The following is a 15,590-nucleotide window of genomic DNA, read 5'->3' on the forward strand; positions in this document are numbered from 1 at the left end:
CTGCCAACTCTCCTGACCTGAACCCCATAGAGAATCTGTGGGATATTGTGAAGAGAAAGTTGAGAGACGCAAGACCCAACACTCTGGATAAGCTTAAGGCCGCTATCGAAGCATCCTGGGCCTCCATAACACCTCAGCAGTGCCACAAGCTGATTGCCTCCATGCCACGCCGCACTGAAGCAATCATTTCTGCAAAAGGATTCCCGACCAAGTATTGAGTGCATAACTGAACATAATTATTTGAAGGTTGACTTTTTTTGTATTAAAAACACTTTTCTTTTATTGGTCGGATGAAATATGCTAATTTTTTGAGATAGGACTTTTGGGTTTTCATGAGCTGTATGCCAAAATCATCAGTATTAAAACAATAAAAGACCTGAAATATTTCAGTTGGTGTGCAATGAATCTAAAATATATGAAAGTTTAATTTTTATCATTACATTATGGAAAATAAAGAACTTTTATCACAATATGCTAATTTTTTGAGAAGGACCTGTCCATCTCAGATGGCCTGAGGGTGAGTAAATTAATTTTAATTTTTAGGTGAACTATCCCTTTAAGAGTTAAACCGTTTTGGTAAACATTGACTTCCACTTTCTTGTATGGATAAAAAAAACTGCTCTGAACGGTTTGAAATTAAACAGTTTGAAAAAAAAAAAAGTCATACAGGTTTGGAATGTTAAATTATTTTGTATTTTCGGGTGAACTTTCTTTATGAACTGTTGCTGGTTTTTCACTCCTATTTTCTTTTTTATAAACATAGTAATATAATATATAATACACACAGATGGGACAAAAATTTAATCGTTTTGTCATGACTTTCCTTGTAGCTATAATGGATAGAAAGTAACTTCCGAGATAAGTACGTCTGAGATGAATAAAACTCACTTCTCCGCAGCAGGAGGGTGTGCACAGTCTCCAGTGCGGGACTCGAACCTATGACAGAAGTGGAGTTGAATGCGGATGTCCTCCACGGCGCAGTGACACTGATAAGGAACTGGAGTCTCGGGATGTGCTCGGTTTAAGTCAGACGAGCTACTGCAAAATTCAGCCCACGGACGACGATTTCATCGCTACACTGGCGTGAATAATTTCGCGAGTGGAGAACGCCTTCCTCCCAAAAATACTGAGAGAAGAATTCTGACTGCAGGAAAATGGGAAGTACGGTGATGGACTCCAAGAAAAAGGACTGTGCAAAGAAATCCTCAAAGAAAAAGCGATCTCTGCGCCTAAACATGCCAGTGAGTTTATTTTCGCACTTTATGTGTTATAACTTTACTGCATCAGTAAGTGTTGGCAACTCCGCGCGAGTGTTGCGTGGGTGTGTGGAACGCGTTTGATACATTACTGCCTTTGAAGTCGGCTACAGCGTTTCTTCGCACTCCATTAAGTTACATTTCAAGCGTTCTGATGCATTTTTGAAAGTAAGGTATTACATTTGTTTAGAACATCTCTATGTTACATTGTCGCTTAAGTAGTAGGCTAATTGCAACTTATTAAGCTAAAATTTCAGACGATGTGATGTGAGTTGCTTTATTACTCCTGCGCAGTTTTTCTTTCTACAGTCGTGGGAAGAGTAAAACAAGTATCATTTTTAGTATGAAATCAGTTCTGCTTGAACTGTCAAAACATGAGTTGCAAACCCTCCCCCTCCCCGCCCCAACGCGAACGCGTGTCGCAAACATGAACGCGTGTGCGAGCTGTGGGTGAACGGGCCTGCGTTTGCTCGCGTACGACAACAAAACTGAACGTTTTCGAGAGAATTGCACGAAAGGTACGCTCGTAGGCTTGAAAAATAAATGGTTTGGCACGCCATGCTATTGCTTGAGCCTGGCTGCTAAGAACGCTGAAAGAGGAAGTGAGGGAAAAGCTGTAAGAGAGCCGTGACTCATCATAGCGTTACATGCCGAAACGCAAGCTCTCTCTGACTCTGCCGGTGTAATTCACATCAAGGCCAGGTCTGTATGTTATTGCTTTATGGAATGCCATGCAAGGGCATCTGCTCAAAACAAAGATAAGTTAAAGTTATGACATTGATATTCTGTCTGTCTTGGTGATAATAAGGAAGCCACCTTGCATTCTTTGTATAGTAAAGTATTTTTTCTTAGCATGCACTGTAGACTCGCAGGTTTTCAATGGGATGCAACATCCTGCTCATAGCTGGCAATAATATTTTCAGACACCCTGCTGCTTAAAGGGATACTCCACCCCAAATGAAAATTTTGTCATTAATCACTTACCCCCATGTTGTTTCAAACCCGTAAAAGCTTTGTTCGTCTTCGGAACACAATTTAAGATATTTTGGATGAAAACCGGGAGGCTTGTGACTGTCCCATAGATGCCAAATAAATAACAGTGTCAAGGTCCAGGAAAGTGTGAAAAGCATCGTCAGAATACTCCATCTGCCATCAGTGATTCAACCGTAACGTTATGAAGCGACGAGAATACTTTTTGTACAAGAAGAAAACAAAAATAACAACTTTATTCAACAATTTGTCTCCAATGTGTCTCTCCACATCAGCGTAGCACCATTTTGGCAATTCTGAGCAGTACGCAGCCAGTGTACGATCTTCTGTGTCAGCCGCGCAGCACGGATGCGCTGTTTTCTTTCAAATCAGAGCGTAAATATATGTAGAAAATGTATCCTTGTGGCGCGAAAACAAGCCTCCCTGTTTTCATCCAAAATATCTTAAATTGTGTTCCCAAGACAAACTATGCTTTTACGGGTTTGGAATGACATGGGGGTAAGTGATTAATGACAAAATTTTCATTTTGGGGTGGAGTATCCCTTTAAGAAATAGATCATAAAAAAGAATATTCTGTTATTATTTCCTTCCCCTTCTGATCCAAACACATTAATGATGTATTTTTTTTATTTATGTATTTTCAGTGGAAAACAGAAACAGAATTTTTTAAAGAGTTTTTGCACATTGTTGCTTTTTTTTTTTTTGATTAAATGTAAAATTACAAATGCAGAGATTCAATGGAGATAATATTTCTTTTAGAATTTGATTGACGAAATCACAGTGAACCGTCATTGATGAAAAGAGCTGCATAAAAATGCCTCCTTTTAAAGTCACAAAGAAATGTGGGATGTACATCCGAGTTTAACAGATTATCGACAGGGAAATAATGTAGACGGGACGGGGTCTTTGCATTGATTTTTAAGTGGATGTTGAGATGGGGGCTTGGCTCTCAAAAGTGGAGGCAGATAAATGTGAGCTTGAAGAGACAGGGTTTAAATCGACTAAATCACTGAAAAAGTCACCAGAGAGAGGTCTGTTGTTTTCATTGGAAAGTACAGTCATGACATTTTGATTAAAAACGATGACGTACAGGAAAAAAAAAATAATACACAGGGAAAATTTCCATGTCATGCTGACTTTAACACTTAACCTTTTGTGTTTCACAGAATAAATAACAGCAACATGAGTATACAGTTTAGCTCTAACCCTAATGAAACATATCTGAATCAGCTAATTCAGGATTAATTCCTTAGAGGGCATTGATTTACACAACCCATTTTCAACTAAATATGGAAAACTTCTTAAGCGTTTTGGCTATTTATTTACGTTCACAGTTGTCCAGGCTTACTCGAGAACCTGTAAGATTTAGGATATACCTGAACATGTTCCCTTTACTTATTTGAACTTTCTGAGATGGAAAGGGGTTTTGTTTGGTTTCCTCTGCCTCATCCTCATCTGAACACTCTGCAAAAAGCTGTAAATACTAAAAAATCATATCTTGTCTCCTTCCAGTGCTGCAGCATGACTAAAGTACTGTTTCTCATTAGCAAAACACCAATTATGATTGACTACAGCCTCTTTCTAGTAAAAAAAAAAAACATACAATGTAGGCCTTAAATGTTTGTTTGTCGTCCATAGAGCAAAGGTCTTTTTTTGATGCCTTCCAAAGATATGAGATATCAGCTGTCAACACTAATTTAAGAGTAACACAAAAACTATGCGCCGTCTGCTCTACCTTCTAGTGCTGTTTACAGTTCTCCATTTAGGAAAAATACTTTAAACTCACTTCCTTGTACTGATGAATTTTGATTTTCTCATATCATCTTCCTGTAGATTACAGATCATATAGCCTACAGATCATTTCAGGTTTGCATATCAAGGAAAGTTGCAATTTGCGAAACAAGCTAAACTGTAGCTCTTTTACTGGGTTACAATCTCTTGAATCTTGTGGCTTCCTGTGGCTTACAGAAGGAATAAAACTAATCATACTGAACAGCAATTGTCTCTTCGATTCTGATATTTTATCATATGTTCCTATACAAGGCTATATCTCCTGACATTTAATTCATCATTAAATGGCAGCTGCTTTAAGATGAAATATTTCCAGTTATTTATCCACCTCAATATTCATAACATCTCAGTCCGTACTGTATGAGAGGTGTGTCCTGGCTCCGCTCACAAAGGACTCTCTGTTTATACGCTACAGTTTGGGAGGGAGTTGTAAGTGAAGAAATCTAAAATCTTGGCCTCAATACAAAACTATAAATTCTCTGGCACCATGATAAATATTTTTATAACTGTGCTTATTAATGAGTTTCTGTAAGTGGGACTTTTCAGACATAGTCTGCAATGTAATATTTTGGTATTCTTAGTGGGGTATTTTGACTATGATGACTACAGTGGTGTTTATAGGGTAAGGTAGCCTGGTCCTGGTCATCGTCTGCGATGTTTATTTGTGGTACTTGTTAAAACAGCTTGTTGAGGAGAGGAGTAGCTAGCATCAGCAATAACACCACCTTTACATCATGACAAAAGACAGATCAATATAGCAGTTCATTATTTGCTGTGATAGTGTTTTGCTGTACTAGCAGAATCAAGACATAGGTGATTTTTATTGGGTACTTTAACCCTTAACTGTCACCGTCCCGTATACGGGACGCCTAAGTTTACTTCAATATATTTCAATTAAATCCTAATCTAATCATGACAAAACTATATATCGTTGGAAAGGTCTAAGACTCTTAAATAGATATTTTACCACTGTTTGTTGTTTAAAAAAAATATGTAGGAAAAGTAATATATTAATTTATGACAAGAATGCACCTCAAAAAATATACATTATAACATGAGTTCTGACCTTTGTCTATGCGTCTTCGCTTCCTTTTTCCCTATCACATGTTTTAGTAATCATCATAAATTATATATTATTTGAAAGCTTAAAACCTGTAAATTCATCCTGTGAAAAACATTTTGAAATCGGACACTGCGTTACCATGGTAATCGTACTTTAAAATCTTTTAGCGGGCTCCTCCCCCTTAGTGGGAGGTGTCATATTCCAAATATACTACGTCTTTTTAGAATCAAAACTTTTCATAATCTTGACAAAATACATATCGTTGGATATGTATTTGTCATAGACAATATTGAGAGAGAAATTGATACATTTGTGACAGAAAAGTGCATCAAAAATTTTTTATGGAGTTTGAATGGCAAGTTTTGAAAGTAAATTTAAACTTCTATAACTTTTTTATGCTTTCATTTTTTTTAAATGATTTCACTTCTGCAATAATCTGCAGATTGTCTTCTTCAAAAAGAGACCAACCCTAGGTCTGCATTCAAAAGTGTTTTTGAATTATAACAATTTATGTTTGAATAGTATACTTACACGTTTATGTTCGGGGGGGGGGGTGACAGATAGGAGGTTAAGAATATAATTGCTTATACGTTATGTCGTTGCGTAATTACATAAATGAAATGGTGAATCAGTTATTTATCAAGTAGAACCAGTTCATAGAAAAGAATTTGACCTCCCTGTTTACCTGAGGCTTACAGCTAATAATGTTTTAAATAATGATCAGTTTCTTGCATAGACTGATTGTTTCGCTTCATAAGACCTCAACATATTGTCAATTTTTTGACTCTTAAAGTGTCGGTAGCATTTACTCACATTTTTTCATACAGAAAAAAAATCACCTACATCTTGGATGGCCTGAAATGAGTAAATTACAGCAAATTTTGGGCAAACTATCCGTTTAAACGTTTTGGTCTGGCCCTTATTAGTCTTGTACATCAGCTGTGTTAAACTAGTTGGACAGGAGTAGCATGTATTGTAAACTGATAATGAATCAAAAAAACCTGATGAGTCATTGTGTGTTTTCACTCTAAGTAGCTTTGCTAACTTGTGTCACTTGGCAAGTTAGTTGGAGGACCTGAGATACACAATGGGTGTATTTTGAAAATGAATACACTGCTCAGTCAAGGTTAATACTGCCCAAATACTTAGTGCACACCTAGGTTTTCTTAGTTTTCATTGCATTGGGTCATTCTTTTTAAGTGCAAATGTGTTTGAGCCACTCTTTATTTAGAGAAATCTACTGTTTTAAGTCAGTTAAATGAGTGTTGAACAGTTGCCTAAACTTTGACATCACCCCCCACAGTGATGTTTTTCAGGCCCAACAGAAAGGCATCAGCCGACAAAACCAACCAATGTTTGATCCTGTTCTCAGTCTGCCTCCATTGAATAAGAGATTAGAGAGTCCATTTTGTCTTTGTGTGGATCAGGAATGTCTGGCAGAGTAAAATATAACTCACACAGTCATTAATGACACACTAAATGGCTGTTTAATCCTAATTTTGTACATTATGTAACAGCATCTGCTTAAAGGGTTAGTTCACCCAAAAATGAAAAACAAGCTGCATTTTACTCACTGCTGGGGCATCTTAGGTGTATATGACTTTCTTATTTCAGACGAATCCAGTCGGAGTTATATTAAAAATTGTCTCTGATCTTTCAAGCTCTGTCATTGCAGTGTTGCATTGCTTCAGTCCAAAAGAGGTGAAATAAAAAGTGCCCTTCCATAAAAAAAAACATTGTCTCACACGGCTCCGGGGGTGAACAAAGGCCTCCTGTAGCGAATCGATGCGTTTTTGTGAGAAAATATCCATATTCAAAACATAATAATCACTTTAAAGAGAGAGTTCACCCAAAAATGAAAATTCTGTCATCATTTACTCACCCTCATGTCATTCCAAACCTGAAAGAAAATATTTTGAAGATTGCTGGTAATCAAACAGTTGGTGGTTGCTATTGACTTCCATAGTAGGAAAAAAAAATACTATGGAAGTCAATGGCAACCACCAACTGTCTGATTAGCAGCAATCTTCAAAATATCTACTTTTATGTTTAACATAAGAAAGCATACCGCTCATACAGGTTTGGAACGACATGAGGGTGAGTAAATGATGACAGAATTTTCATTTTTAGGTGAACTATCCCTTTAATGTAGCTTGCGCCAACAGTTGTACACAGAAGCAGTTCCGGGAGCATGACGTATGAGGTCAGCGCTGGGGATGGGCATTGGTGATTTTTATGTGAGTCTAGTTTTGATTTAAGGTTTTTTTTTTAGGGATGTTTGGTTGCTTTGTTTCCTTACTTTAGGTCTCCTCTTGGCTTATATCAAAATCCTCTGACATTGTTCTTTACTAATCATCGTTTTGTAATTCTAATTAGTTATCATTTTTTTTTTTTTGATAATTTTTTGACTTTGTTTTTTTGTGCGTCATTTCTGAGTGGCGCATGCGCAAAGCTGACCTCATACGTCATCCGCCCGGAGCTGCTTCCGTTTACAAAAGTGAGCACAAGCTAGATTCAAGTGATTATTATGTTTTGAATATTGCTATTTTTCTTACAAAAACGCATCGATTCGCTACAGGAGGCCTTTGTTCACCCCCCGGAGCCGTGTGAGACACTTTTTTTTTTTGAATGGGCGCTTTTTATTTCACGTCTTTTGGACTGAAGGAATGCAACAGTCGCTGACTGCAACGATAGAGCTTGAAAGATCAAAGACAATTTTTAATATAACTTCGACTGGATTTGTCTGAAAGAAGAAAGTCATATACACCTAGCATGCCTCGGGGGTGAGTATAACGCAGCCTAATTTTCATTTTTGGGTGAACTAACCCTTTAAAGAATAATACGTTTAATGATTGCTAAATCAATTAATAAAAAAATTGTAAAATCGGCTAATAACCTACATTAACAATAAATCTCGTTCATCCCTAATTTACAGTGTACTGCTGAGAAGTATATCATGAATTTGGCTAAAGTCGACTCTTTTTATTTATATTTTGATTCATACTATTTGGCTTTTATCATAAACTTGATGTTTTGTCTTTTAACAGGATTTGAGCACATTCACATCCTCTCTTATGGATGGAGAGACAGACAGAGCAGATAAAGATGAAATGCATAAGGTAAGATACACAAAATAGCTATCTTTTACCAGATTTCTAGAATTTGTGCACATTTAGACTGATTTATGATAGAGTTTGTCCATATTACGTAATTATTACATATTATTGTCATATATGAACCCTATTAGAAAAATTTCAGAGATCTAAATCCATTCCATTCTAAATCCTGTCAAAACACTTTGATATTATATAAGTAAATATATTACAAAAACACAAACATGCAGATTTTTTTCTGTATAAACATATTTTGTTTTAATAAAGTTGCATATATAAATCAAACTTCTATTGTTGACATATATGTTTGCTACATATAATACCATAAAAATGAATCATATAGATATTGTTAATATTAATATTATTATATGGCCTATAGGTAAGATTAGGGATGCATGATATATCAGCCACCATATCGGTATCGGCCGATAAATGTTAATTTTTGTATTATCGTTATCGAACCGATAAGAGAATTTGGCCGATATCTTGGAGCCAACAATTAATGCATTATTTCCTGCAGAGACACTTCAGATGCGCACTGTTCACCATGATCGTTTTTAATTGCTTGAAATATCATTGGAAACATTTCGAAAAGGAAAATACAGTAAACTGCAACATGTTCAGGGCAAGTCTGTCATATTACAATGAGATTATTAGCTACTGTAAAATAATGTAAAGGAATCTTGTTCGCCCGTTTTTTAGCGCGTTAAGGGAAGAGCACATCCACAACGGATCCACACACGACAAGCTCAGTTAAGTTTGCTTGTGCATTTACAGTCTCTTGTGCAATTGTACGTTGTAATATTGTTTATTTTATGCATATAAATCAGATTTTTCTTATATAGAATGTGTTTGGTTAAGCTATGAGGTGATCATCTTTAGCTCAGCGCAGCTTACAGCAGCTTACAACATTAATAACTATGATTGAGATTTTCATATATAACATTATAATGAGAACACTATTATAATAAAACATTATGAATTCTTTCGATTTGATTTCCGTGTTTGTTTCAGCGTGTTGTTGCTGGAAGAGCCAAGAGCACACCCACAACAGAAGTTACACATTCTGATTAGCACGTAACTTAGTTCGAGGTTACGTGTGCTTTTGGTCTTTTTGTACGTACAGTGGTGTGAAAAAGTGTTGGCCCCTTTCCTGATTTCTTATTTTTTTTGCACGTTTGTCACACTTTAATGTTTCAGATCATCAAACAAATTTAAATATTAGTAAAAGATAACACAAGGGAACACAACATGCAGTTTTTAAATGAAGGTTTTTATTATTAAGGGAAAACAAAATCAACAAAAACTAAAACTACATGGCCCTGTGTGAAAAAGTGTTTGCCCCCTAAACCTAATAACTGGTTGGGCCACCCTTAGCAGCAACAACTGCAATCAAGCGTTTGAGATAACTTGAGTCTGTTACAGCACTGTGGAGGAATTTTGGTCCACTCATCTATGCAGAATTGTTGTAATTCAGCCACATCGGAGGGTTTTCGAGCATGAACCGCCTTTTTAAGGTCATGCCACAGCATCTCAATAGGATTCAGATCAGGACTTTTACTAGGCCACTCCAAAGTCTTCATTTTGTTTTTCTTCAGCCATTCAGAGGTGGACTTGCTGGTGTGTTTTGGATCATTGTCCTGCTTCAGAACCCATGTTCGCTTCAGCTTGAGGTCACGAACAGATGGCTGGAAATTCTCCTTCAGGATTTTTTGGTAAACAGCAGAATTCATGGTTCCATTTATCACAGCAAGTCTTCCAGGTCCTGAAGCAGCAAAACAGCCCCAGACCATCAAACTACCACCACCATATTTTACTGTTGGTACAGTATGATGCTCTTTTTCTGAAATGCGATGTTACTTTTATGCCAGACGTAATGGGACACACACCTTCCAAACAGTTCAACTTTTGTCTTGTCAGTCCACAGAGTATTTTCTTGGGGATCATCAAGATGTTTTCTGGCAAAACTGAGACAAGCTTTTATGTTCTTTTTGCTCAGCAGCGGTTTTCGTCTTGGAACTGTGCCATGCAGACCATTTTTGCCCAGTCTCTTTCTTATGGTGGAGTCATGAACACTGACCTTAACTGAGGCAAGAGAGGCCTGCAGTTCTTTGGATGTTGTTGTGGGGTCTTTTGTGACCTCTTGGATGAGTCGCTGCTGTGTTCTTGGGGTAATTTTGGAAACACTCCTGGAAAGGTTCTCCACTGTTCCATATTTTCTCCATTTGTGAATAATGGCTCTCACTGTGGTTTGCTGGAGTCCCAAAGGTTTAGAAATGGCTTTATAACATTTTCCAGACTGATAGATCTCAATTACTTTCTTTCTCATTTGTTTCTGAATTTCTTTGAAACTCGGCATCTAACATTTAAGGATCTTTTGGTCTACTTCACTTTGTTAGGCAGGTCCTATTTAAGAGATCTCTTGATTGTGAACAGGTGTGGCAGTAATCAGGCCTGGGTGTGGCTAGAGAAATTGAACTCAGGTGTGATAAACCACAGTTTTAACAGGGGGGCAAACACTTCTTCACACAGAGCCATGTAGTTTTGAATTTTGTTTTCCCTTAATAATAAAAACCTTCATTTAAAAACTGCATGTTGTTATCTTTGACTAATAGTTAAATTAGTTTGATGATCTGAAACATTAAAGTGTGACAAACATGCAAAAAAATAAGAAATCAGGAAGGGGCCAATACTTTTTCACACCACTGTATATAAGTTGTAATATTATATTTATGTTGTATAAATATCTGAATATATGATGCGTTTCCCTGTGTTGAATAAGCTGGCAGCACTTCAGTTTACTGGTGTTCATTCAGGTCTTCAGCTTCAGCACACACAGATTGAACAGCAATGCACAACATTAATAACTATAATTGGGAATGTCATAAACATATTATTATAAAGTGAATATTACCGTAATAAAAAAGTTGTGCATTATTTGGGTTTATTTGCCGTGTTTCAGCGCGTTGTTACAGGAAGAGCCAATAGCGTGTCCACGACACATCTGACTATTCAGGGTTGTAGCGCGGTTGTATTGGAAATAGGCTTCTTCTGTTTTAAACCGTGAAGGTGAGCCAGTGGATATCATACAAGCAACGTGCAAACTTTGTGCAAGTCAAACTTATGCTGGTAAACATCTTTCACCATGATAGTGAAAGTAAAAACTGATGGTACTTTCGGCATCTGACGACGCACACATTAACAGTGCGTATTCTCTCAGAAACAACGAGAGACAAATTTCCTAATATGTGGTATATATAACTGTTTTCATTTATTTCTTTAATTAGTTTCTCTTGTGGCCCGAACATGAGAAAAAACATATTTCGTGTTGAACAGGTTGTTTTTGGAAATCGGTGCATAAAATAAAGCTGCTCTTTTGCTTCATTGATAAAGTGTTACTGAAGTGTAACAATTTTATTTAGGCTATAGGCCTTAAATTCATTGTAGGCTATAATAGACCTGTTTTAAAAGACATTTTTAAAACATTTTCAGTGAGGAGTAGCCTAAGCTAATAGCCGTGTCAGTTATGCAGTGATGCGCTATGAAATTGTTAACCTAGTAACCTAATAATAATAGCCAGAAAATAACAGGCCTACATTGATTGGAAATGCCAAATACTCTTAATAATAACAATATTTAATGATTTTGACAATATCTCTGGCTATAGTCCTTACATGATTGTCCTCTTTCAACACACATTCGTCTTATCGTCAGGCCCCCCGATCCACTACGCCACTGTCCATGGCACAATTTTTTTCTATTTTTTTTACACGCGAGTAATGTTGTCCAGTAACTTGTTTCCATTATTTAAGCATTATTTTATTTATTTGCAAGGCTGCTTTATGTTTGATTTATGTTGAAGAGTTTAATGCCTTTTAATGGTGAGATTTTTTGGTAATCAGGCTCTCAAAAATTATGTACAAATGTGGATTTAGATTTATCGGCCAACATATCGGTTATCGGCTTGCATATTTAAGGAGTTATCGGTATCGGCCAAAATTTTCATATCGGTGGATCCCTAGGTAAGATATATGGCAATATAAAGGGTAATATTTGTCATATATTACATTTCCGTATGCAGAGCGTTCCAAATCAGTCACTTCAGTTCGATTTCAGTTAGCATGCTTCCTTATAAAGCCTCTACCTACTGTATGTGTACAGTAGAGCAGGATTAGGTCACTACGTTTTGGAACAGAGCCTTTGCATGTGTGGTTTAAAGGAATGATGTGTGGATTGGTACAATATAGGTTATATTACACAGAAATAGAGCCGACTTGTCTAAACATGCACTCTTCTCTTTACTAACAAACCTTGTTGCTCATAAGGTTTGTTAGTAAAGCGAAGAGTGGGAGTGTGCTGTCTGTACTATTCTGTGGTTGGGTTGGCGCACAAACGTTGCTCATGACTAAAAGGGGAGGCAAACTTTCTTTGCACATGCTGTTCTTTCAATTTCAGACTCCACAATTTCAATGCTTTCTTTACAGCTATGGATGATGATTTTGCACAGAAAAGGAAAAAACGATGCCAGGAATTTAATGGAAGGAAACTTAGTCCTGCATGTGCCAGTATTTCTAATTGAATTGTATAAATGGCAGTATTTGTTAAAGCAATTGGTCAGAGTGAAACAGTCGTCCCATGCACAAGTAGTTCTGTGTTATTTATTGCCAGATTACAGCTAACTCTAATGACTTTTATATTTATTTGCCTTGTTGCTGTGAAACGTGTCTAATATTAATCTTGAATTAAATGTGCCAAGTATACAATGCCTATAAAAAATGATGCACCCCCTTGATGTTTTTATTATTTTACAACATTAAATATACATATCTCACCCACTCCAGCTTTGCTGGAAGGCTACGCCTACCTTTTCTCTTGTAATCAAAGCCACATAAAGCTGAGCCGATGAAAACAGCCTGTGACGCAACAGCAGCCTAGTGAATGGGCACATTAACAAATAAACAATCTAACTGTTTGCCAAAGAGTTGAAGGTCAGTGCTTTGAAACACTAACTTTTAGGGCACTAGGCTCACTGCCTGTTTCCCTTCAAAATGTCCATTGTGCAGTGACGTATGAGAAAACAGCCTAACAAAACAATAAAACTTTTCAAGATAGACTGTCAAACAATACTTGTGAAATAAAGTTTACCAAAGTATAATAAATAACGAGTCATTTCACTTCAAATCTTTACAGATTGTTGTGTTTTTAACTGAGGTCACTGTTTATAAGCCTTGAGGTAATTTCACAGTTGATAAGTTCATCTCTTCTTAATGCTTGTTGAAGATATTTCTCCGTCACATGTGTTGTGTTGTGCATTGCTTTGGCTTTGTCTGGCTTTTTCAAGTAGTATGCTGATGTAGTAACGTTCTCATCTTGTCTCATCTAAAATACTTTATTATTGCTTTTTTTTTATTCAGCTTCTTAGAACATTACAGAATGTTGCGGAAGCAAAAATGCCATTAATTTTCTCTATAGGTCTCTGAAATTGTTAATCGATGGCACATGCTTTTGTTGAAGCCATCAGTTCAAATGATTCAACTTGTTTTAAATACGTGTTTAACAGCAGAATCTCTTGTGAAAAGCTACATGAATGCTGTAAACGTGTGTTTGTTTGCTGTTTTTTATTGTATTAGTTATACTTGTATTTTTTTTATTATTATTGGTTTTGTCATGAGAATAACCTAAGATGCTGACATGGCATTAAATAAAAATATTTTTATTTGTAATTGAAACGGCCTCCCCATGCTTTCAAAATGCTTAAATATTTCAATATATAAGCATATTTTGCAATAAACATCAAATATATTGTTTCTATATATACAATCAACAACTTAAAGCAAATTTTTGTTATTCCAAAATGTGGCAGATAAAAGATTTCGTTGCAATGTCATATCTCATTGTAGCCCATGTAAGAATAATACACTTTCAATTGTTAACTTTTTTAAGCACATGAAGAGAAAATCATGCTGTGTTCAGGATTTCTCAGTGACGGTTTAATGTTCAGTCGCTTATATTAAATTACAAATGGCTCAGAATCCAATTCATTTTTACTTTATTACATAATTCTTATCATTGTATGGTCACAGAATTTGACAAGGGAAATGATCTAACATCAGCAGTGTAGATCTATGGCTCTACATGGAATGTTTCTCTTATAACTTCAACTACCCTAGAAGTCTAAAACATATCTTGACTTTTTCTCTCAGGGTGACAGAAGTGAGTCAGCTAGCACTCCTGCCAGTCAACCCTGTACCCCATCTTCAGCCCCCGTATGTCCCAGGACCAGTCCAGGCACTCCTAAAACCATCTTCCCACGTCCACTATCATCTCACCAGGACTCACCTCCCAAATCTCCCCGCCGTCTCAGTTTCAGTGGTATCTTCCGCTCCTCGTCCAGCTCAGCCCCTGCCAGCATCAAGCTCTTCTCCAAATCTAGAAAAGGTGAGACACAAGTCTGTTCATTTAATATTTTCAGTTGATTTCAACCCATGTTATTTTCCATTAACAGAAAATACTGCATATTTCAAGCTTGGGGATTAAAGAAGTGGTTATTGAAGTATAATGTCCTGGTTTCAGGTTACTTTGTTATTTAGCTAATGAAATTAGCTGATTCTGAGCCATAATATAATATAATATAATATAATATAATATAATATAATATAATATAATAATATTAGACTAGAATAATAGACTAGAATAGAATTAGAGTAGAATAGAATAGAACATAATACATACTATACATAATGGAATATTAATAAAAATGACAGCACAGTGATATACACTAGCATGTGTTTTGTGGCTTAGCTGTTTTTGTATTTTCTGTTATGTATTTTACTATGGCAAGATGCCATATTGACCAATAAGCATCTAGGACCTGATCTATCAACTTAAACAAAATAGATAATTTCGATTTATGCTCCTTCTACCCTCATGAAATATATCACCAGATGACCTGTTTATGAGGACTTGAAGTACTATATGAAGTATTTTCATCCCAGTTTCATCAAAGCGTGCTGTAGATTAAGACACCGTTTAATATTTAAAAAAAAAAACTATTCCAGCATTATGAGAATGAATTCAACGACCCTCGTTAGCTAGTCAGTTTTGTATCTTCTCTTTTGTTATAATGGTTTTGGGGAAGCTGATCAGTGTGGCACAGAGTTTGACTTCCTGTTGACTCGCTTTCAAAACATCAGAACAGGAAGTGGTAAGATCATGATTTGGGTTTTTAGCCTTTGATTTTCAAATGACTAAAACCAAATTGTGCAGATCTAATGTGGCCATTAAGCAGTTTGAAAGATAATGGGACACAGACTTGAGCCCACATCAGTGTTTCTTCAGTCAGAGTCTTGAGTCTTCAAGTTGTTTGTCATAAGGAGA

At 36.3% G+C, this 15,590-nt stretch overlaps 1 protein-coding gene across 5 annotated transcripts in view; it reads left to right on the forward strand.

Moving 5' to 3' along the window:
* Window positions 1–885: 885 nt before the first annotated feature.
* LOC109050095 (5'-AMP-activated protein kinase subunit gamma-1-like) overlaps window positions 886–15,590 on the forward strand; it is a 36,429-nt gene continuing 21,724 nt past the window's right edge. For 2 of the 5 annotated variants that reach the window (XR_006153975.1, XM_042717961.1), the window contains exons 1-3: window positions 886–1,241; window positions 8,148–8,219; window positions 14,417–14,651. Coding sequence is in view for 4 of the 5 variants with exons in the window: in XM_042717961.1 (XP_042573895.1) it covers window positions 1,155–1,241; window positions 8,148–8,219; window positions 14,417–14,651 (394 nt within the window). In the remaining variant the exon portion in view is untranslated. Of the gene's footprint in view, window positions 1,242–1,660; window positions 1,959–8,147; window positions 8,220–14,416; window positions 14,652–15,590 lie in introns of those variants that run through there. The other 3 variants (XM_042717963.1, XM_042717964.1, XM_042717962.1) reach the window with 3 other exon arrangements.

Source organism: Cyprinus carpio, chromosome B2 (genome assembly GCF_018340385.1).
Source record: "Cyprinus carpio isolate SPL01 chromosome B2, ASM1834038v1, whole genome shotgun sequence".
Lineage (NCBI taxonomy): Eukaryota > Metazoa > Chordata > Actinopteri > Cypriniformes > Cyprinidae > Cyprinus > Cyprinus carpio.